The 23642-nt window shown below is 39.8% G+C and overlaps 1 protein-coding gene and 1 long non-coding RNA gene across 2 annotated transcripts in view; one reads left to right on the top strand and one right to left on the bottom strand.

Annotated features, from left to right (window-relative positions):
• Positions 1-23642, top strand: part of LOC309487125 — a 149931-nt gene that overhangs the window by 117995 nt on the left and 8294 nt on the right. The window lies entirely within an intron of this gene.
• LOC309487077 (uncharacterized protein) lies at positions 204-23642 on the bottom strand. The gene is made up of 19 exons (XM_082154604.1): positions 22248-23642; positions 21994-22123; positions 19716-19858; positions 19536-19622; positions 19228-19378; positions 18452-18613; positions 18128-18237; positions 17030-17158; positions 16853-16944; positions 16661-16772; positions 11804-11974; positions 6553-6623; positions 6300-6467; positions 4031-4149; positions 3751-3955; positions 1200-1407; positions 1035-1111; positions 725-894; positions 204-526 (listed from the first exon to the last, which is right to left on the bottom strand). Exons 1-19 carry the CDS (start codon positions 22314-22316, stop codon positions 483-485), a joined length of 2418 nt encoding a protein of 805 aa, XP_082010730.1. The 5' UTR covers positions 22317-23642; the 3' UTR covers positions 204-482.

Genomic DNA, 23642 nt, shown 5'->3' with positions numbered 1-23642 from the left:
ATATTTCATAATATTACTGTTTTACTGTATTTTGATTTAATAAATGCAGCCTTGGTGAGCAGAAGAGACTTCTTTCAAAAAAAAAAAAAAAGAAAAAAATTCATAATAATTACAAACTTTTGACCAGCAGTGTGTGTATTAACAGCATATGAGTTTTGAATGGCATGAGGGTGAGAAAATAATAAAGAAAACAAATGCATGGGTGAACAATTCAGAGAAATAGACTTGTCCTTCTCTCACATTTAATATAATAAAACCTTAATAATTCAGATGAAGTCACTTTAATATACACAGATGCAAACCGATATTGTTACAGTAACTTGGTACAATGCATAACTTAAGAATAAAATAATAAAATAAATGTTGGTCACAAATTCATGTATGACTTGCTGCACAGAAATCCTTTCCAAGTCTGGCTCCTGGTGGATTCGGTGTTGATTTCAGTAGTTCATTGATCAGTTTCAGAGGTTTTGCTATCCGGTTTAAAGTTGATTTGTCTCTGAGTGTGTCTTATCCTCATCAGTGGCTGCAGGAACACCAGTAACATGACTTAAAGGAATATTCTGGATGAACCTAAGTTGCACTTTGTCATTAACCATGCACAGACAATAATTTAGATTCAATGACTACCTCATTAAAACAAGTAAAAATGGGCAGAAATTAACTTGCAGTGAACAGCATGTTTGCCCCACAGACTTCCATAATAAGTGCAGAAGTCTCTTACATGATGTTGAGTTTGTCCGGGGCTGGATCAGATTGAGCAGCAAACTGTGGAGTTCCTTCACTTCAGCCTTCAGCTCCCTCAGGTCCTGACTCTGCTTCTGCTGGTCTTTCTGAAGTCTGTGAAGAGTCTTGAGATGTTCTTCTCTCTCTGGAGGTGCGACGCTTCTCCTTCTGTTGAAACAAAAACAACATACGTATGTTAGGCAGCTTTTCCAGGAACATCACTTGTCACAATACATGTAATAAAGATGGTAACACGAAAAATGCAACAATCTAAGCCCAATAAGTTCCAAGATGTTCAATCTACCAACCTTGTGACATCTCTGGCATCTGCATACTGAGGTGAGATTGTCTCTCTTTGGATGTTTAGATATTTATCTAAAGTATCCTGCAGAGCATGCAAAGTTTCAGTTATTCTGCAATATAAGAAAATACACTTAAAATATAACTTCCAGTAGTTGTTAACGTAAAAAAACCTTGATCTGTTCCGTAAGCTTCTTCATCTCTGCATGCTGATCTGGGTTAGTAGTGACATCATCATCAAATAATTCTCCAAGCGGGGCGCAATGGCGGTGGATGTGCTCGTTGTCATAGAAACGTCTCAGAAAAGACATGGATTCCTCTATCTGCAGAATGATCGCTGCTTGTTGCATCACCGCATTGGCCAGCGCGTTGTCATAGACCCTGCAAACATAAGCGTTCAGCAAAAGGGTTAAAGGAATAGTGCTCCCAAAAATGAAAATTCTACCCAGGTCGTTTCCATACAATGAGAGTTCACAGTGAGCATATCCATCGTGCCCAAAATGCACAATAAACGTTAGGGCCAGCAGCAATAATTTGCAGATAGCTCAAAACATGGCGCCAAATATTACAAATTTGATTAGATCCAGGGGCGTGCAATCAATATATAAATATAACAATAATATGTGCCTATTTTACACAGCCAGTTGCATTTGCACAAGAACTCTTTGAAAACTGCAAATCCTTTATCCCAATTGGGACATCCACAAAAAAAACCCCAAAAAACAACAACTATCAAATCTCACATGAGATCATCAATTGTTTGAGGATTAGGGCCATCCCTAGGGCGGTGCAACTGGTGTGTCCGCATGGGGCACCGTGCCAAATGGACAGAGGGGTGGCCCCGCACCAAATGATCCCCTCATCACCGGAACACGATTGTGAATGGACCAACGGGAACATCCCTACTACCCAACCCTCCCGAACGGACCACTTCCAGCTACCTACACGCCCCGACCTGAAATGCAATCACTAACAGAAAAAAAAAGGACATCCCCACCCGCAACCCTCCCGAATGGACCACTTCCAACTCCACCACTCAAAATGCAATCGCGAAACAAAACCAAGGGGGACATCCCCAAACCTCTCAAACAGACCACTTCCAACTACCAACACTCAGAATGCAATTGCGAACAAAAACGAGGGGGGCAACCCCAACCCTCCCGAATGGACCAATTCTATATCCACCACTCAGAACGCAATCGTGAACAAAATCAAGGGGGAAATCCCCAGCCGCAACCCTCCTGAACGGACCACTTCCAACTCCACCACTCGGAACACAACCACAAACAAAATCGAGGGGGACATCTCCAACCTTCCCGAATGGACCACTTCCAACTCCACCACTCGAAATGCAATCGCGAAACAAAACCAAGGGGGACATCCCCAAACCTCCCGAATGGACCACTTCCAACTAACAACACTCAGAACGCAATCGCAAACAAAAGCGGTGGGGAAATCCCCAGCCCCAACCATACCGAAGGGACCACTTCCAAGTACCAACACCCACCCCCCACCCGGAAGGCAATCACGAACAAAATTGAGTGGGACATCTCCAACCCTCTCGAATGGATCAATTCCAACTCCACCACTCGGAACGCAATCGCGAACAAAAACTACGGGGACATCTCCAACCCTCTTGAACGGACCACTTCCAACTCCACCACTCATAACGCAATCGCGAACAAAATTGAGGGGGACATCTCCAACCCTCTCGAATGGATCAATTCCAACTCCACCACTCATAACGCAATCGCGAACAAAATTGAGGGGGACATCTCCAACCCTCTCGAATGGATCAATTCCAACTCCACCACTCATAACGCAATCGCGAACAAAATTGAGGGGGACATCTCCAACCCTCTCGAACGGACCACTTCCAGCTCCACCACTCAGAACGCAATCGCGAACAAAATTGAGTGGGACATCTCCAACCCTCTCGAATGGATCAATTCCAACTCCACCACTCGGAACGCAATCGCGAACAAAAACTACGGGGACATCTCCAACCCTCTTGAACGGACCACTTCCAACTCCACCACTCATAACGCAATCGCGAACAAAATTGAGGGGGACATCTCCAACCCTCTCGAACGGACCACTTCCAGCTCCACCACTCAGAACGCAATCGCAAACAAAATTGAGGGGGACATCTCCAACCCTCTCGAATGGATCAATTCCAACTCCACCACTCAGAACGCAATCGCGCACAAAAACGAGGGGGGCATCCCCAGATTTCCCACTCGCAACCCTCACGAACGGACCACTTCCAACTCCCCCACTCCCACTTCACCCAGAAAACAATCGCAAACAAAACCGAGGGAGGCATACCCAACCCCCAACCACTTTCTGACCACTTTCTACAACCGACACCCCCTCCCAACCCCCCCGGCCGGAAAGCGATTGTACACAGACTGAGGGGGACATCCCCACCCCACAACCATCCCGAACAGAAAAATTGTCAGTGACAATCACAATCGTGGTGTTTGAACAGATTAAAAGGGAATGCACACTTTGACGAAAATGCGTCTTACACGAAAGTTTCAATGCATCTTAAAATATATACAGTAGTGGCCAAAACTGATGTCAGGCCTAGGAAAATGTATAACCCTTTATTTAAAACATGAAATGCTTGTTTCATTTGTTGGCATTGATTCATATTGATATATCGTTATCAGTTACACCCCTAACAAGCATATCATAAAAGTACATTTGACTTATTAATACCTTTGGAAGGTGTCAGAAAGCAGAGCAATCAGTAAATTAACACAGAGAACAGCAGACAGGGCCAGAAATGTTCCGCAGAGAAGGTAGGCCATCACTGCATCCACATCCACCATGGCATTAAACTCATACTCATCCACCAGGGTGATGCGATACAGGCTGTAGAGCAGCTCAGGAACCGTCTCCATACTGGGCACCTCAGCTAAACCTGAGAGCAATAGAGGAAACGTTTAGGTCTCATGCATCATGTCTTTAACTTTACTGTAAGTCTTTGTGACAGTACCTCCAAATATGATCCAGAAGGCACAGGCATATGGAATGTAGATCTCTATATAGAGAAAGAGGAAACGCAGCACGTCTCCTGCAATCTTCCCCAGCATGACAATGAAGGGACCCATAGTTCTAGAGAATAACATCAGCCATTTACCTGGAGTACAATCATGTGTCATGGTGTTGGCTAATAGAGTGCAAAGATCAGTGTTCAGAAGTGAAAATCATTAAAATGTCATCATTTACTCACTCTCATGTCCTTCCAAACCAGTTAGGCTTTCTTTCTTCTACAAAACCCAAAAGAAGATATTTTGACAAATGTCTTAATCTTTTTTGTTCATTCAAATAAAGTCAATGGGGTTCAATGTCACTCTTCAAAATATATTTGTGTTCCTTCAGAACAGAACAAAGAAATGTATAGGTTTGGAACAACATGAGGGTGAGTAAATGGCACAATTGTCGTGTTTGGGGAACTATCCCTTTAATTGACACCATAGACAAATTGTACTGTAATTTTTGACTCAATTACATCTTTTGCAAAGTTTCATTCACTAGTACACTACTCTTCGAAAGTTTAGAGACGCTAAGATATTATAATGTCTTTGAAAGAAATCACTTCTGCTCACCAAAGCTGCACTTATTTGATACAGTAAACGCATAAAATTTGTGAAATTTTATTACAATTTAAAATACCTGGTATATATATATATTTATTCCAGTGATCAAAGCTGAATTTTCAGCATCATTACTCCAGTCTTCAGTGTTACATGATCCTCCAGATTTCATTCAGATATGCTGATTTGCTGCTCAAGAAACCTTTCAGATTATTTTAATCAATGTTGAAAACAGTTGTGCTGCTGTTTATTTCTGATATTTTTATTTTATTTAATTTTTAACCAAAGTTTTTTAATATTGTGATTTATCTTGGAGCTGGTTGATTTGGTTCATGTCTTAGTCTTCACGGAGTAATTTTTGCAATCCCTATGGAAACAATGGGAAAAGGCTGGAAAAAGTGGCCGATTATTCCTGTCCTTATGTTTCTATGGTTACCGTAACACATATATTCCCATGGTTACCTAGCTTACAAAGAGATGGCCACCTGTGGAGTCTCAGAGAAACCTGAGATACGCCCCAGCACTGTTGTTCGGGCCACTGAGCAGGTGGTTCAGTTCGGCTTCAGGCGCTCTGTGTGCCGTAGCGTCCAGGAGAGTGTAAAGGTGTTGTCATTATATCTGAGGGCCTTGCTTTGCAGCACGAGTATCTATGGTAACTGCCACTGACCAGGTGTTCCTACAGAGCCGATGTTCTCAAGCTTTTTCTCAGGTGACCACGATTATAGACGCTTCATGACCCCCCTTTAAAAAACTGTTTATTTTAGCATACATCTTTTAAAACACAATTGAGCAGTGGAGAATTTATGATTTAGCCATTTTGAAAATGAAAACCGTAATATTGTGAAATAGTATTACAATATAAAATAACTATTTTATGGTAATATATTTTAAAATGTAATTTATTGATGCAAAGCTGAATTTTCAGCATCATTACTCCAATCTTCAGTGTCACATGATCCTCCAGAAGTCATTCTAATATGATGATTTGCTACTCAAGAATCATTTCTGATTATTATCAATGTTGAAAACAGTCTTTACTGTCACTTTTGAACAATTTAATAAAAGTATTCATTTCTTTCTTTCTTTCTTTCTTTCTTTCTTTCTTTCTTTCTTTCTTTCTTTCTTTCTTTCTTTCTTTCTTTCTTTCTTTCTTTCTTTCTTTTTTTACTTACCCCAAACTTGTAATGGTAGTGTATCACAGTTTCCACAAAAATATAAAGCAGAAAAAATGTTTTAAAAAAAACATTGATAATCAGAAATGTTTCTTGAATAGCAAATCATTATATTAGAATGATTTCTGAAGGATCATGTGACACTGAAGACTGGAGTAATGATGCTGAAAATTCAGCTTTGATCACAGGAATAATTTACAAATTAAAATATATTCTATTAGAAAACATTTATTTTAAATTGTAATAATATTTCACAATATTCATGTATTTTTCATCAAATAAATGCAGCCTTATATAGTGAGCAGAAGAGACTTCTTTCAAAAACATAAACAAATCTTAATTATTCCAAACTGTTGACCGGCAGTGTAAACATTTCACTCCGCAAGGAAAGATATAGTATGGGTTATTTGATTTTTGGAAATCATAATCAGTTCCTCTAAAATCAAATATTCTTGACCTGCAAGATCCCAAAGTTACTTTCAAAATGGTAAATTACCTAAAAGCACGGACATGCTTCATTAGCCTTAACCACAGGAAAATAATGGACACTGCGAAGAGGCGAAGACTGTTCTGTCGAAGTGTGTCAGACACTATTAATATGTCTGTCAAGTGGATGCCCAGAACGGCCAACAGCAGCAAATACACTAGCCAATCAAAGATATTCCTGTGGGTGACACATCAGCATACTTAGTATATTCATTTTTTTGCACACTTTCACATTCTGCATTGGCTTATTGTGAGTACATTACCAGGGGTCCTGAGTGTAGGTTCCTTTCAGGTTTCGAATATACTTAATTTGGCCTTCTAAGTAATTGCGTTCCTATATTATAAAGCAAAACACATTATTACAATTGTGTATTTTATGATTGTTTTTTAGTTTTTTTTATGATAAATTAATGTATACTGTACACCACAGTCAACTTTAAATTAACATTCTGAGTTTAAAGTAAGTTAGGCCATAGCATAATTTACACAGAAAATGATTTTGACTCGTCTCTCAGTTTGTAAAAACAAACACAAATTGTGTTTACAATAATACACTTAAAATGTAATTCTATGGAGGAAAGCAATGCAGAAAGGTTAAAGGGTTAGTTCAATCTTCAGAACACAAATGAAAATATTTTTTAATGAATTCTAACATTTCTGCCCCTTCTTTGACAGCTGCGCAACTACCACTTTGATACTTCAAAAAGTTCATGAAGAGATAGTAAAACTAATACTATCTCTAAGCTCAAACGTGCAGCGTAACACGAGAATGAACCTCATTGGTTCTTGAGAAGCTCAAACGTGTTGCGTAACACGAGAATGAACCTAATTGGTTCTTGAGAAGCTCAAACGTGCTGCGTAACACGAGAGTGAACCTCATTGGTTCTTGAGAAGCTCAAACGTGCAGCGTAACAGAAGAATGAACCTCATTGGTTCTTGAAAAGCTCAAACGTGCTGCGTAACACGAGAATGAACCTCATTGGTTCTTGCTGAAGCTCAAACATGCTGCGTAACACGAAAATGAACCTCATTGGTTCTTGAGAAGCTCAAACGTGCTGCGTAACACAAGAATGAACCTCATTGGTTCTTGAGAAGCTCAAACGTGCTATGTAACATGAGAATGAACCTCATTGGTTCTTGAGAAGCTCAAACGTGCTGCGTCACACTAGAATGAACCTCATTGGTTCTTGAGAAGCTCAAACGTGCTGCGTAACACGAGAATGAACCTCATTGGTTCTTGAGAAGCTCAAACGTGCAGCGTAACATGAGAATGAACCTCATTGGTTCTTGAGAAGCTCAAACGTGTTGCGTAACACGAGAATGAACCTCATTGGTTCTTGAGAAGCTCAAACGTGCTGCGTAACACGACAATGAACCTCATTGGTTCTTGAGAAGCTCAAACGTGCTGCGTAACAGAAGAATGAACCTCATTGGTTCTTGAAAAGCTCAAACGTGCTGCGTAACATGAGAATGAACCTCATTGGTTCTTGCTGAAGCTCAAACATGCTGCGTAACACGAGAATGAACCTCATTGGTTCTTGAGAAGCTCAAACGTGCTGCGTAACACTAGAATGAACCTCATTGGTTCTTGAGAAGCTCAAACGTGCAGCGTAACACGAGAATGAACCTCATTGGTTCTTGCTGAAGCTCAAACATGCTGCGTAACACGAAAATGAACCTCATTGGTTCTTGAGAAGCTCAAACGTGCTGCGTAACACGAGAATGAACCTCATTGGTTCTTGAGAAGCTCAAATGTGCTGCGTAAAATGAGAATGAACCTCATTGGTTCTGGCTGAAGCTCAAACATGCTGCGTAACACGAAAATGAACCTCATTGGTTCTGGCTGAAGCTCAAACATGCTGTGTAACACGAGAATGAACCTCATTGGTTCTTGCTGAAGCTCAAACATGCTGTGTAACACGAAAATGAACCTCATTGGTTCTGGCTGAAGCTCAAACATGCTGCGTAACACGAAAATTAACCTCATTGGTTCTTGCTGAAGCTCAAACATGCTGCGTAACACGAAAATGAACCTCATTGGTTCTGGCTGAAGCTCAAACATGCTGCGTAACACGAAAATGAACCTCATTGGTTCTGGCTGAAGCTCAAACGTGCTGCGTAACACGAAAATGAACCTCAATAGTTCTTGCTGAAGCTCAAACGTGCTGCGTAACACGAAAATGAACCTCATTGGTTCTTGAGAAGCTCAAACGTGCTGCATAACACGAGAATGAACCTCATTGGTTCTTGAGAAGCTCAAACGTGCTGCATAACACTAGAATGAACCTCATTGGTTCTTGACAAGCTCAAACGTGCTGAGTAACACGAGAATGAACCTCATTGGTTTTTGAGAAGCTCAAACGTGCAGCGTAACACGAGAATGAACCTCATTGGTTCTTGAGAAGCTCAAACGTGTTGCGTAACACGAGAATGAACCTCATTGGTTCTTGAGAAGCTCAAACGTGCTGCGTAACACGAGAATGAACCTCATTGGTTCTTGAGAAGCTCAAACGTGCAGCGTAACAGAAGAATGAACCTCATTGGTTCTTGAAAAGCTCAAACGTGCTGCGTAACACGAGAATGAACCTCATTGGTTCTTGCTGAAGCTCAAACATGCTGCGTAACACGAAAATGATCCTCATTGGTTCTTGAGAAGCTCAAACGTGCTGCGTAACACAAGAATGAACCTCATTGGTTCTTGAGAAGCTCAAACGTGCTATGTAACATGATAATGAACCTCATTGGTTCTTGAGAAGCTCAAACGTGCTGCGTAACACTAGAATGAACCTCATTGGTTCTTGAGAAGCTCAAACGTGCTGCGTAACACGAGAATGAACCTCATTGGTTCTTGAGAAGCTCAAACGTGCAGCGTAACATGAGAATGAACCTCATTGGTTCTTGAGAAGCTCAAACGTGCTGCGTAACACGAGAATGAACCTCATTGGTTCTTGAGAAGCTCAAACGTGCAGCGTAACAGAAGAATGAACCTCATTGGTTCTTGAGAAGCTCAAACGTGCTGCGTAACACGACAATGAACCTCATTGGTTCTTGAGAAGCTCAAACGTGCTGCGTAACAGAAGAATGAACCTCATTGGTTCTTGAAAAGCTCAAACGTGCTGCGTAACACGAGAATGAACCTCATTGGTTCTTGCTGAAGCTCAAACATGCTGCGTAACACGAGAATGAACCTCATTGGTTCTTGAGAAGCTCAAACGTGCTGCGTAACACTAGAATGAACCTCATTGGTTCTTGAGAAGCTCAAACGTGCAGCGTAACACGAGAATGAACCTCATTGGTTCTTGCTGAAGCTCAAACATGCTGCGTAACACGAAAATGAACCTCATTGGTTCTTGAGAAGCTCAAACGTGCTGCGTAACACGAGAATGAACCTCATTGGTTCTTGAGAAGCTCAAATGTGCTGCGTAAAATGAGAATGAACCTCATTGGTTCTGGCTGAAGCTCAAACATGCTGCGTAACACGAAAATGAACCTCATTGGTTCTTGCTGAAGCTCAAACATGCTGCGTAACACGAAAATGAACCTCATTGGTTCTGGCTGAAGCTCAAACATGCTGCGTAACACGAAAATTAACCTCATTGGTTCTTGCTGAAGCTCAAACATGTTGCGTAACACGAAAATGAACCTCATTGGTTCTGGCTGAAGCTCAAACATGCTGTGTAACACGAAAATGAACCTCATTGGATCTTGCTGAAGCTCAAACATGCTGTGTAACACGAAAATTAACCTCATTGGTTCTGGCTGAAGCTCAAACGTGCTGCGTAACACGAAAATGAACCTCAATAGTTCTTGCTGAAGCTCAAACGTGCTGCGTAACACGAGAATGAACCTCATTGGTTCTTGAGAAGCTCAAACGTGCAGCGTAACAGAAGAATGAACCTCATTGGTTCTTGAAAAGCTCAAACGTGCTGCGTAACACGAGAATGAACCTCATTGGTTCTTGCTGAAGCTCAAACATGCTGCGTAACACGAAAATGAACCTCATTGGTTCTTGAGAAGCTCAAGCGTGCTGCGTAACACAAGAATGAACCTCATTGGTTCTTGAGAAGCTCAAACGTGCTATGTAACATGAGAATGAACCTCATTGGTTCTTGAGAAGCTCAAACGTGCTGCGTAACACTAGAATGAACCTCATTGGTTCTTGAGAAGCTCAAACGTGCTGCGTAACACGAGAATGAACCTCATTGGTTCTTGAGAAGCTCAAACGTGCTGCGTAACATGAGAATGAACCTCATTGGTTCTTGAGAAGCTCAAACGTGTTGTGTAACACGAGAATGAACCTCATTGGTTCTTGAGAAGCTCAAACGTGCTGCGTAACACGACAATGAACCTCATTGGTTCTTGAGAAGCTCAAACGTGCTGCGTAACAGAAGAATGAACCTCATTGGTTCTTGAAAAGCTCAAACGTGCTGCGTAACACGAGAATGAACATCATTGGTTCTTGCTGAAGCTCAAACATGCTGCGTAACACGAGAATGAACCTCATTGGTTCTTGAGAAGCTCAAACGTGCTGCGTAACACGAGAATGAACCTCATTGGTTCTTGAGAAGCTCAAACGTGCTATGTAACACGAGAATGAACCTCATTGGTTCTTGAGAAGCTCAAACGTGCTGCGTAACACGAGAATGAACCTCATTGGTTCTTGAGAAGCTCAAACGTGCTATGTAACATGAGAATGAACCTCATTGGTTCTTGAAAAGCTCAAATGTGCTGTGTAACACGGGAATGAACCTAATTGGTTCTTGAGAAGCTCAAACATGCTGCGTAAAACACGAGAATGAACCTCATTGGTTCTTGAAAAGCTCAAATGTGCTGTGTAACACAGGAATGAACCTCATTGGTTCTTGAGAAGTTCAAATGTGCTGCGTAACACAAGAATAAACCTCATTGGTTCTTGCTGAAGTTCAAACGTGCTGCGTAACACAAGAATAAACCTCATTGGTTCTTGCTGAAGCTCAAACGTGCTGCATAACATGAGAATGAACCTCATTGGTTCTTGCTGAAGCTCAAACATACTGCGTAACACGAGAATGAACCTCACTGGTTCTCGCACTCGTCTTATGTAATTCTTGTGGGTGGACTTTTTTTTTTACATTATACAGACAAGGCAGTACAATTTTATCACAAAATGTGGATTTAGATTTTGCATTTACATTTTAAAAGTTTGAACTGAGTGGTTAGGTTTAATCCAAGTTTTCTAAAGAGAAATGACTGCTTTATAATGATGTACAGATTTAACTTAACATTTTATTCACATACAAATATTGATCAACGCACATCAAATATGGTAAACGGAAGCTCAAATATGCTTGACGTGAAGGGGAGTAAATGACAACAGAGTTTTAGTTTTTGGGTGAAACAACCCTTTAAAATACAAGCCAAAACATGGGATCCATTTAAACATCAAAAGACTTCAATTCAGATTGTGAGATCAGTCCATAAGCTTATGATATCCTTCATCTCTTGAATAAGAGCTGTATGGGTTCGTTATGTTACCTCAGGCCACATGGGGTGCGAGCAGCTCAAGTCCTCATTGATCTTCTGCACAGTCCAACACTGCCAGTGCTTCAGTTTCCTCCCAGATCTCACGATCTCCATCACTTCCCTGTACACCGCGGCCACCGTCAGCACCAGTGCCAAAACCACCAGCAACACACGCCACCAGTCCTGCCAACAGCAGTGCATGTACTGGATGAGTGTGTGTGTGTGTGTTTATACACAAGAAAGAGGAATATTCCAGTGCCCGATCACCCATCGTTTTTAGCCGTGTTGTTTGGACACCCATACACAAAAGAAATATATTTGAAATATATGATATTCAATATTCAATATTTGATATTGGCCCAATAAATATATTTTTGTTCAATATATGTAAATATATTTTCATATATGTTTACATATGTTTTAACTTTTGCAAATTGTTTCATTTGAAATTTAAAAAGTTAACATTTTCACAAACAACACATTTTCAGTTTATTTGTTTTAGATAGACCACTTCATCTGTGGATAGTGCTCTACCACTTCCCCCAGCCACATTTTTCCTACTGGTCGGGGATCGAACCAGCAACCCTTCGGTTACAAGCCCGAAGCCCTAACCAGTAGGCCACAGCACTTTACTGACTTCATTGGTCTAAAATGACTATTTTATATAGGAAAGAACACAGAGAATGCAGAGTTTTTTCCCCTTTTTTACAGAATTGATTACAGTTATTTAATAGTGTGTGTATGCAGTGTTAGACACTGAGTTCTATCTATTGTTTAAGTGTACTTCACTGTTGGAGTGTCACTGTTATACTTGCATCATAAATATTGTGCATATTTTCAATATTTAAATGACTTCAGGAAAGATGTCAATAAAACAACAATAAATCTAATAATTGCACTTAGTGTTAGGTACGTGCCACCTAATATGGCCTAATAGTCCTAGGAAAGCAACTATCTTACATTGCAGTCATTTAAATGTAAGTACAGTATTTATTATAGCTGTGTGTCATAATACAGTAGTGAAATATGGTAGCCTACTGTTGTGTATAGGGGAAAAGGTAGAGGAATTACTAAGATCGAAATTCATTTTCGACCCTTCTTTAGCAAGCTAAACATTTTATGACCATATATTTTGTCATATATTTTACATTACATGTTATAAATGTAAATATATTTCACACTTAACATCAAATATTTTTTGTTATATTTCAGAATATATTTCAAAATGATAAATATAAGTGAACAACAATGCAAATATATTGGATTTGGACATGTATTTGGAATATGTGCCACATATATTTTTGACACTTTAAAATATATTTCAATATATTTCTTTTGTGTATGGGCAGTTAAAAGACCAGCTTCAGAAGAGCGTAGAGCACGTGTAGGAGTGTAGGGGGTTTCTGTGTTCGTCAGGCGGTTTCATGGCGTCTATAGCCTACAGTAGAGACCATAAGTGATGTCCAGAGCGAATAATGATTTTAATGACCCTACAAGTTCGATTAAACCAACAAAATATGAGGGAAATATGTTATAGTTTTATTTTTAAAACACTAAACTTGGTTCGGGTATTTTATCTGACAAAATTATTTGGGGGAAAAAAAGCAACAGATAAGCTACAGGTTTTATTTTACTGTACAAAAAATAAAAATAAAAAAATAATATGGAAAAGCGAAAAGCAAAAAGCTCACAGGAAAAGGCACACATTGACTATTTTTGCCAGCCTGGGCAGAAATTATGACCACACAGTTTGGCGTGATTCATTGCGTTGACTCCAAGCATAACTACACAATATGATTACTAATATTTGAATAAAGGGTGAAGATGTAAATTTTCCTAGGCTGTCCATCAATTTGGGCACCTACTTGAATATCATGCTATTACACTTACAACTCCCATTAAAATCCATATTGTAGTCATTTATCGCCCCCCAGGTCAGCTGGGTAACTTTGTAGATGAGCTGGATGTGCTGCTGTCCACTTTCCCTGAGGACGGCACCCCACTTCTAGTCTTCGGTGACTTCAACATTCATCTCGAAAAGCCACATGCAACAGACTTCACCTCTCTCCTAGACTCCTTCGATCTCAAAAGACTCATCACCACAGCTACTCACAAATCAGGCAACCAACTGGACCTGGTTTACACACGCAACTGCACCACAGAAAACATCCTGGTGACACCTCTCCACGTTTCAGATCATTTCCTCATTACTTTCAGTCTACAACTCTCTACCCCTGCACCCCCACCCCCACCACCAGTCACTTTCAGACGAAACCTGCGCTCACTTTCCCCCTCCCATCTCTCCTCTGCCGTGTCATCCTCTCTTCCCCCACCCTCACAATTCTCATCTCTGGATGTGAATACCGCAACGGACACCTTATGCTCCACTCTAATCTCTTCTCTAGACATTATCTGCCCTCTCTCCACCAGGCCAGCACGCACTACTCCCTCTAACCCCTGGTTATCTGAGGTTCTTCGGGAACACCGGACCGAACTCAGGGCAGCGGAGAGGAAATGGCACAAATCAAAAGACGCATCTGACCTGAGTATGTATCAATCTCTCCTCTCCTCCTTTTCTGTTGATGTTCATGCTGCAAAATCTTCATACTTCCACAACAAGATCAACAGCTCCTCCAACACACGATTACTCTTCAAGACATTCAACTCTCTCCTCTGTCCACCTCCACCACCTCCCGCCTCCTCCTTAACTGCTGACGATTTTGCGACCTTCTTCACCAACAAAACAACAACTATCAGCAGTCAGTTCTCAGCTCCACACACACAGGAACCCAGACCGACCCCTTCCACAGCCAATACCCCTCTGTTCTCCTTTTCTTCGCTAACCGAGGAAGAAGTATCTACACTTCTCCTCTCCAGTCACCCTACCACCTGCACGCTTGACCCCATCCCCTCACACCTTCTACAAGCCATCTCTCCCACACTTCTACCATCACTCACACACATCATCAACTCATCCCTCCACACTGGCACCTTCCCTACAGCATTCAAGCAGGCTCGGGTTACTCCACTGCTCAAAAAACCAACGCTAAACACATCATTGGTAGAGAATTACAGACCTATCTCTCTCCTACCATTCATTGCGAAGACACTTGAAAGAGCTGTCTTCAACCAACTAACATCCTTCTAGTCTCTAAACAACCAGCTGGATGTCAACCAATCTGGCTTCAAGAAAGGACATTCAACTGAGACTGCATTACTGTCAGTCACAGAAGCCCTACGGATCGCAAAAGCTGCTTCCAAATCTTCAGTCCTCATTCTCCTGGATCTGTCTGCTGCCTTCGACACGGTGAATCATCAGATCCTTCTGTCCACCCTCTCATCACTGGGCATCACAGGAACTTCACTCCACTGGTTTGAGTCCTATCTCACAGGTAGGTCCTTCAAGGTCGCATGGAGAGGCGAGGTATCCAGAGCACATCAGCTGACCACAGGGGTTCCCCAGGGTTCAGTTCTTGGTCCCCTCCTCTTCTCCATCTACACCACATCACTGGGACACATCATACAGGCACACGGTTTTTCCTACCACTGCTATGCTGATGACACACAGCTCTTCCTCTCCTTTCAACCAGATGATCCCACAGTAGCTGCACGGGTCTCAAGCTGTCTGGCGGACATCTCCACATGGATGAAGGAACATCACCTGCAGCTCAACCTGGCAAAGACTGAGCTTCTCGTCCTCCCTGCCAATCCATCTCTACAGCACGACTTCACCATCCAGCTAGAGTCATCATTAATCACCCCATCAAGATCGGTCAGAAATCTTGGAGTAACGTTTGATGACCAGCTGACCTTCACAGATCACATTTCAAAGACAGCTCGATCATGCAGGTTTGCACTGCACAACATCAGGAAGATCAGGCCTTTCCTAACTGAGCATGCAACACAACTTATCGTCCAGGCCCTGGTCATCTCTAGGCTCGACTACTGCAATGCCCTTCTGGCTGGACTCCCAGCATGTGCGACCAAACCCCTACAGATGATCCAGAATGCTGCAGCTCGTCTTGTCTTCAACGAGCCCAAGAGGGCCCACGTCACTCCTCTGTTCATCTCTCTGCACTGGCTACCTCTAGCTGCTCGCATCAAGTTCAAGGCACTGACGCTTGCTTACAGAACTATCACAGGCTCAGCTCCCTCCTACTTTCACTCACTCCTACGAGTCTACATCCCTACCAGACACCTACGATCGGTCAACGAGCGACGTCTCGTGGTTCCATCACAGAAAGCCACAAAATCACTTTCCAGAACATTCTCATTTACAGTTCCATGCTGGTGGAACGCTCTCCCCACCCTCATCCGGAATGCAGAATCCCTGACAACATTCAAAAAACAGCTGAAAACCAATCTCTTCCGTGAGCACTTAACCTTATAGAAAAAAAAAAAATATATATATATAATAATTTTCCTTTCCCTTTGAAACATCACTTATCAGGCTTATGCTACTCTGAATAATACCTGAACTTCGTATTTTGAGCACTTCTTGCGTTGTTGTTGCTTTTGCCTCTTTATGATGACTCGCTGAATTTAGTCCTAATTTGTAAGTCGCTTTGGATAAAGGCGTCTGCTAAATGACTAAATGTAAATGTAAATGTAAATGTACTGTACATATCAAAATTACTGATCTATTAGGACTAGGTTACACTTTATTTCAATGGTCCACTTTAGACATTCCACTTCTAGTAAATTTGCAACTACATGCCAACTTATACTACTAACCCGAACCCTAACCTAACAGTCTACTAATACTCTAATGAGATAAGTAGTTGCAGTGTTACTTAAGAGTTAGTAGAATGTCTAAAGTGGACCATTGAAATAAAATGTCCCCGGACTATAAACTGCAGTTAGTCTGACCTGAGGAAGATTGTAGCGATCTCCATCTGGACGGACTGACACAGATATGGCTACTGTTGTCCAGGACACGATAAATAGGAAGTTGAAAAGCAGGAGTATCCAGGCGCCCATTCTGTAGGAAAACATTTAATGTGATGTGAATCACAGCTTGTGTTTCTCCATGCATCAGCGTTGGACTTTGATACGGTTTACCTGCCATATAAGTTCCATTTGACAGTGATGAGTTTGAGCACTACAGGGTGCATGATGAGGTCCAGTTTCCCTTCATTGACTATAAACTCCAGCTGTGGACAGAGACAGCTCTCATAACCCAATGCAGCAACACCTGGATCGAGGAACTTTACATGAAATATGTTTAAAGATGTGTACCGGTGATGACGGATCAGAAACTTTTGGGTTTGTCTTGTCGGCCGGCTTTGGCTCCAGAAGATGAAGGTAGTAGAACTTTTGTCGGGCCATTCGGTCTTTCATAAGGAACTGATTCATTGCCAGATCAGCCTGTCGACACCAAGATGATGATCACTGAGAAGTGTACTGAGAATAGTACAGCACTGTTCAAAAGTTTGGGTTTTTTGTAGGCTGCATTTATATGATCAAAAATACAGTAATATTGTAAAATATGATTGCAATTTAAAACAACTTTTTGAATGTGGTAAAATGTAATTTATTCCTGATCAAATCTGAATTTTCAGCATCCTTACTCCAGTCTTCCGTGTCACATGATCCTTCAGAAATCATTCTAATATGCGGATTTGACGATTAAGAAACATTTCTCATTATTATCAATGTTGAAACCAATTGCACTGCTTCATATTTTTGAGGAGGCCATGATATATTTTTTTTTATCCAGAATTCTGTGATAAATAGAAATTTGTTTTGAAATTGTTTTAAAATTGTTTTAGAATTATTGACTGTCACTTTTAATCAGTTTAATGAATCTTTGCTGAATAAAAGTATTAATTTTGTTTGAATAAAATCATACTGACTACAAATGCAGTAGTGTATTTATTACTATGTAATTATCAAAATAATCGTTTAGGGTTTAAAAACAGGAATAAAAAAAAAAAAAAAAAATATAAGCATAAATAATACATTTAAAATAATGTACAATTATTCACTTATGTGAGTTATATTTCAATTATTATACTAAAAACAATCATCTTATGTAATGGTATGTAATGTTATTTTTTTAAATGAGGTATGAATTGAATTTTCTTCACTAGACTTCATTATGCCACATGATTGCAATCTCCAGATAAACCTTGCAAAAACTTTTGCACTGGCGTCTCCTCTAGTATTGCGTTACTTTGGTATTTCCAACAATTTAGTAGCAATACTTGTATTGAATCCATCTTGGATTAATGGCCTTTTCTAGTATTTTTTTTCATTCGACATTCACTTTGGAAGCATCTACTAATCTACGAATGTTGATTATCTTGTCCTGTAACCATAACCTTGAGTACTCACCACAGGACTCATTCTCGTGATCATGGCAGTAATGCAGAGCTGTCCGTCAGAGTCCTGCACTCCAGCATCGGCTCCAAACCCCAGCAGCAAACGAGCCGTCTCACTCCGATCTGTACGTAACAAGAACTCTCATCACACTCAGGGATGCAGACGTCAAAACAGAAGAGACTTCTTCGACTGCAGTCATCAGGTTTGTCCACTGTTAGAGCTTGAGGACATGCATAAGGTCTGACCTCGTGGCTTGTCTAGTCAAAGACCAAAAGGTCAGGTGTTTGAGCCCCACTCGGGACTATCTGTGCATGTGAACTGCTATAAAAGCCTTACCGAAGACTGCAGCCAGCTGTAGAGGCGTCCTCTCTTTATAGTCTCGAACAGCGATGTCCGCCCCATTCTGCAGCAACATCCTAACTCCACCAAAGGCATCATTCTTAGCAGCAAAGTGCAGCGGAGTCTGCTTGTGTTTCAGTGTGCGAGCTTCAATGTCCGCTGCCGTTACAGTGAACAATTCAGAGACAACATACACATTACCGTACAGAAGTTATGATTTATTTAATTATTTAATACATTTTTGAGAGAAGTCTCACCAAAGCTGCATTTATTTGATCAAAAATACCGTAAAAACAGTAACATTGTGAAATTCTGATGTTAAAAATGTAATTTATTACTGTGGTCAAAGCTGAATTGTTTTTCAGAAATCATTCTAATATGATAATTTGATGCTCAATAAACATTTCTGATCATTATCAATGTTGAAAACAGTCGCGATGCCTCATAATTTTGCGGAAAACACATTTTCCAGGAAATTGCAAAAGAACAGCATTTATTTTGAATGCATTTATCATAAATGTCTTTGTTGTCACTTTTGAACAATTTCATGTGAACCTGCTGAATAAAGGTATTCATTTCTTCTTCTTCTTCTTCTTCTTCAAAAAACTTTTTACTGACTGCAAACTTTTTAATACAGTATATATGTGGCTTGTTTTTTTTTTTGTCCTTTCAAAACCCTATATGTTATGGCCAATTTATTTAAAATCACAATTTTTTATCTTAAATTCCTGATAGATAAATAGTGAATTGAGCTGAGTCCTGATATCACACACCTCCTCTTTCTAACAGGAAGCGCATCATCTCCTCATAATCCAGAGCGGCCGCCACATGAAGAGGCGTCACTCCAAAGGCATCGGCCCTCTGAAAATCAGCTCCTCTTTCCAGGAAAAACCGCATCACGTCCACGTTCCACGCCCGAGATATCTACCAGAAACACCACATCTGTGAATGCTTTACAGCTGTTCATAGGCAAGGCGTGACTTATATTCTCAATATTTCAATACAAGCATCAGCTGAACATTTACATCCCAGAATGACAATTTATGGCATATACGTCTTACATAAGGAGTCAAACATTAACCTCATGCAGGGCCGTTTGCCCATATTTGTCTGCTGAGTTTGGGTCGGCTCCATGTGTGAGGACATCATTCAGCAACTGCAGGTCCACCTACAGCAAAAATCAATATCACTGTATGACACGGACAAATATGACACAAAATCTCCCGAAGTTCACCAACGTGGAGCATTTGCTTCAGGTTACCTCATCTGTGTCTTTATTGCTGGTCGCCAGATCTCGAAAGTGATCCAGAAGCCTTTTATTCAGCTGGATCTTCATATTCTTCAGTCCATCTACAGCGTCTTCATCTGTTGCCAGACCCTTGTACTTGTTGCCTACATATTCCTCTAAAAAGACACAATCATTTATATTTAGGATTGATATTACGCCGAAAAACAAAAGTACCATAAGTATTTATTTTATTTATTTGTATATTTTTTTGGACATGTTCCATGGTATTACCTTGGACATACATTGTAAAATACACTGCTATATATTTGATTAAAAAAAATGTAAAAAGAATGTATATACACAGACCCTTTCCCAAAAATTTGAATATCATGGAAAAGTTGATTTTTTTCCATAATTCCATTCAAAACGTTAAAATTCCATAGATTATAGATTCAGGGCCCACAACTTAAACGATTTCAAGTATTTAGTTGTTTATTTGTACATAATTTGGGTTTCCAGCTCATAAAACCCACGAAATCAAAATCCCAGAAAATAAGAATATTACATGAAATCACACAGTAATTACACAGTGATACCATGGTCATTGAACCAGGTTTTGGTTATTTTGGCAGTGTGGGCAGGTGCAAATCCTGCTGGAGAATGAAGGAAGCATGAAGTGCTCTGAAATGTCCTGGTAGACGGCTGCGTTGACTCTGGATTTAATAAAGCACAGTGGACCAAAGTCCTCTTTTCTGATGAGAGCAAATGTTGCATCTCATTTGGAAACCAAGGTCCCAGAGTCTGGAGGAAGAATGGAGAGGCACACAATCCAAGATGCTTGAAGTCCAGTGTGAAGTTTCCACAGTCTGTGTTGGTTTGGGGAGCCGTGTCATCGGCTGGTGTTGGTCCACTGTGCTGTCCACTCAACGCAGCCGTCTACCAGGACATTCTCAGAGCACTTCATGCTTCCTTCAGCAGACAAGCTTTATGGAGATGCTGACTTCATTTTCCAGCAGGATTTGCACCTGCCCACACTGCCAAAAGAACCAAAACCTGGTTCAATGACCATGGTATTACTGTGTGATTTCATGTAATATTCAAAACTTTTAAATCCTGTTTTCGTGGGTTTTATGAGCTGGAAACCCAAATTATGTACAAATAAACAACTAAATACTTGAAATCGTTTAAGTTGTGGGCCCTGAATCTATAATATATGGAAGTGTAACGTTTTGAATGGAATTATGGAAATAAATAAACTTTTCCATGATATTCAAATTTTTTGGAAAGGGTCTGTATATATATATATATATATATATATATATATATATATATATATATATATATATATATATATATACCACCCCTTTAAAAGTACTAATTTATAATCTTTTGATGGATTTTTATATTTTAAGTTGGTCTGGGACAAGGGGTAAAATAATCACATTTGAGTCAAGTCACAAATTAATTTATGCAGAAGTGAATTAAACTGTTATATTCAAAAGTTCAGAAAGTTATATTAAATATATATGTATAATATTATGAAAATCAGAAATATGATTTCTATTAAACAAAATGCTGTTCTTTCAAATTATTTCAGAAATGTTTCTTGAGGATCAAATCATCATATTAGAATGATTTCTGAAGGATCATGTGACACTGAAGACTGGAGTAATGATGCTGAAAATTCAACTTTGATCACAGGAATAAATTACATTAAAATGTATTCAAATAGAAAACATTTCTTTTAAATTGTAATAATATTTCACAATATTACTGGTTTTACTGATCAAATACAGCCTTGGTCAGCAGAAGAAACTTTACGTAATTATTCTAAATTCTTGATCGATAGTGTATTTTTTTTAATGTATGTGTGTCATGATAATGCCATGGTTTTCTTTGATGTACAAGGATATATAGCACTCATAAATATTATATAAAATACTATACTGTGGTATTTGAAAATGATAATACTTTATGGAATACCACAAAAAAACATGGTCAATTAATTCAGCAAATGGTATATTTCAAAGTACAAATGGTATATTTCAAATTACCTTCTGATACATCAATGCACTACGGTACAACTACAGTAGCTATTTCTAAGGGTAATCGTAATAAAAAAAATGTTCCACCATTGTTAAAGTTCACATTATCACAACCTTCTTCAAAACCACATTGTACAAAGCAGGTAAAAAGTTAGAAAACCCTTTATTATATATATATATATATATATATATATATATATAGAGAGAGAGAGAGAGAGAGAGAGAGAGAGAGAGAGATAGTATATATATATATTTAGTGTAAATACCTGTGTGTTTCTTCCTCACAGGCCTGCGGGCAGCATGTTTCCAGCGGCCTCTTGTATAGGACGCCAGCTGAGCGACTGACCGTCCCACATCTTTAACTGAGGTCATGGAGACCGGAGGAGCAAAGATTGGCTACAGACAAAGATACAAAAATCATAAGTAAAAATACATCACCAGATAACACGACAGTTTAAAATGTGAGTTGTGCTGAACTCATCAGTTCAGGAGATGGGATATAATATGTCAGTTTCCTCACCTGACTGGAGACTCCATCAGTCAGTTCAAGCTCAATGTTATCAGGCCCATCTCGACCAAATCTCTTCATTCTTCTCCTGTATTCAGCCGAGAACACCTGAGGATCTCCTTAAGATGCTAAGAGTGAAGTTACGGCCCGAACCTGAGCTCAGCAGAAGTGTAATGGAAGCAGTAGAGCAGAAAATGCACAGCTTCACGTCAGTTACCCTCTCTTGACGTCTTTAATAACAGGCTGTGTTTGTCTTCACATGATTTGTTTCTCAGTTACCAATACCGTGAGTCGTAAAGCACATGTGTGTTAGACACTCAGTTACACCCTGCCTGTAATAAATCTTGATGAACTAACATTTATCTCATAATGTTTAACTAGAGGTCGCAGGGCAACACAAGCACAAGCACAGGATTATGTGTATGGCACCAGTACTGAGTGTCCTGTTTGAACAGATAATGGCCATCAAGGGCATCTAATCACCATATAAACCAGATAACACACAGGGAGGCTTGCTTGGACACTCTACATTACCAGCGACTACATTACAATTGATTTCAATACTTTGTTGTTAGCATGTTGCTAAGCTAACCAAACAGAACTCTAGTAAGCATAAAATTACGAAGCATAGACAGATATGAGGTAAACTAGTCTTTTTTAGGTAGTCTAAACTATTTATTATCAAGCATATGTGTCATTCAGCCTCGGCCTGTAGTGTTTGAAGGCCCTGGTGTTCAGTTTCTCTGTGGCCCCATCGGTTCGGTTCATAATCCGGCCCTGCTGATACTCATGAGGAGAGAACAATAGTGAAACACTGGAGCGGTAAATTATTGACATGCCAGGAATGCGATGACATCATGCATTGACAGATGTTAAATTACATCAGCAATGGAAGATTGAATGCAAATAGACAAAAATAGTAACAAATGTACAATGAAAACAGGTGGACGTGTTATGTTCATTTCATATGATGCCAATATAGTGAGATATTTTCAATTTGAAAAAGAATAATGCAACTGAATCTTGGTCAGAGCTCAAATATTTTATAAAATAAAAATAAATAAATAAATAAAAATATAAAATAATAGTGTCCCTAGTGTCTTGAAGAACCTAATACACATCGAAAGCTGCTGTTCAGTAGTTTTTTTTAAATTCACTTTTATTCAGCACAACTGGTTTCAACATTGATCATAATCAGAAAATGTTTCTTGAGCATCAAATCATCATATTAGAATGATTTATGAAGGATCATGTGACACTGAAGACTGGAGTAATGATGCTGAAAACTTAGATTGATCACAGGAATAAATTAAATTTTAAACATATTAAAATAGGAAAGAGTTTTAATTGGTAGACTGCTTATGATATAATTGAAACTGTCAGTGTTATGTTGATTATGCTTATACT

This window comes from Leuciscus leuciscus, assembly GCF_965113295.1.
Source record: "Leuciscus leuciscus genome assembly, chromosome: 22".
NCBI lineage: Eukaryota > Metazoa > Chordata > Actinopteri > Cypriniformes > Leuciscidae > Leuciscus > Leuciscus leuciscus.
This window is presented reverse-complemented; position numbering and strand designations above follow the sequence as displayed.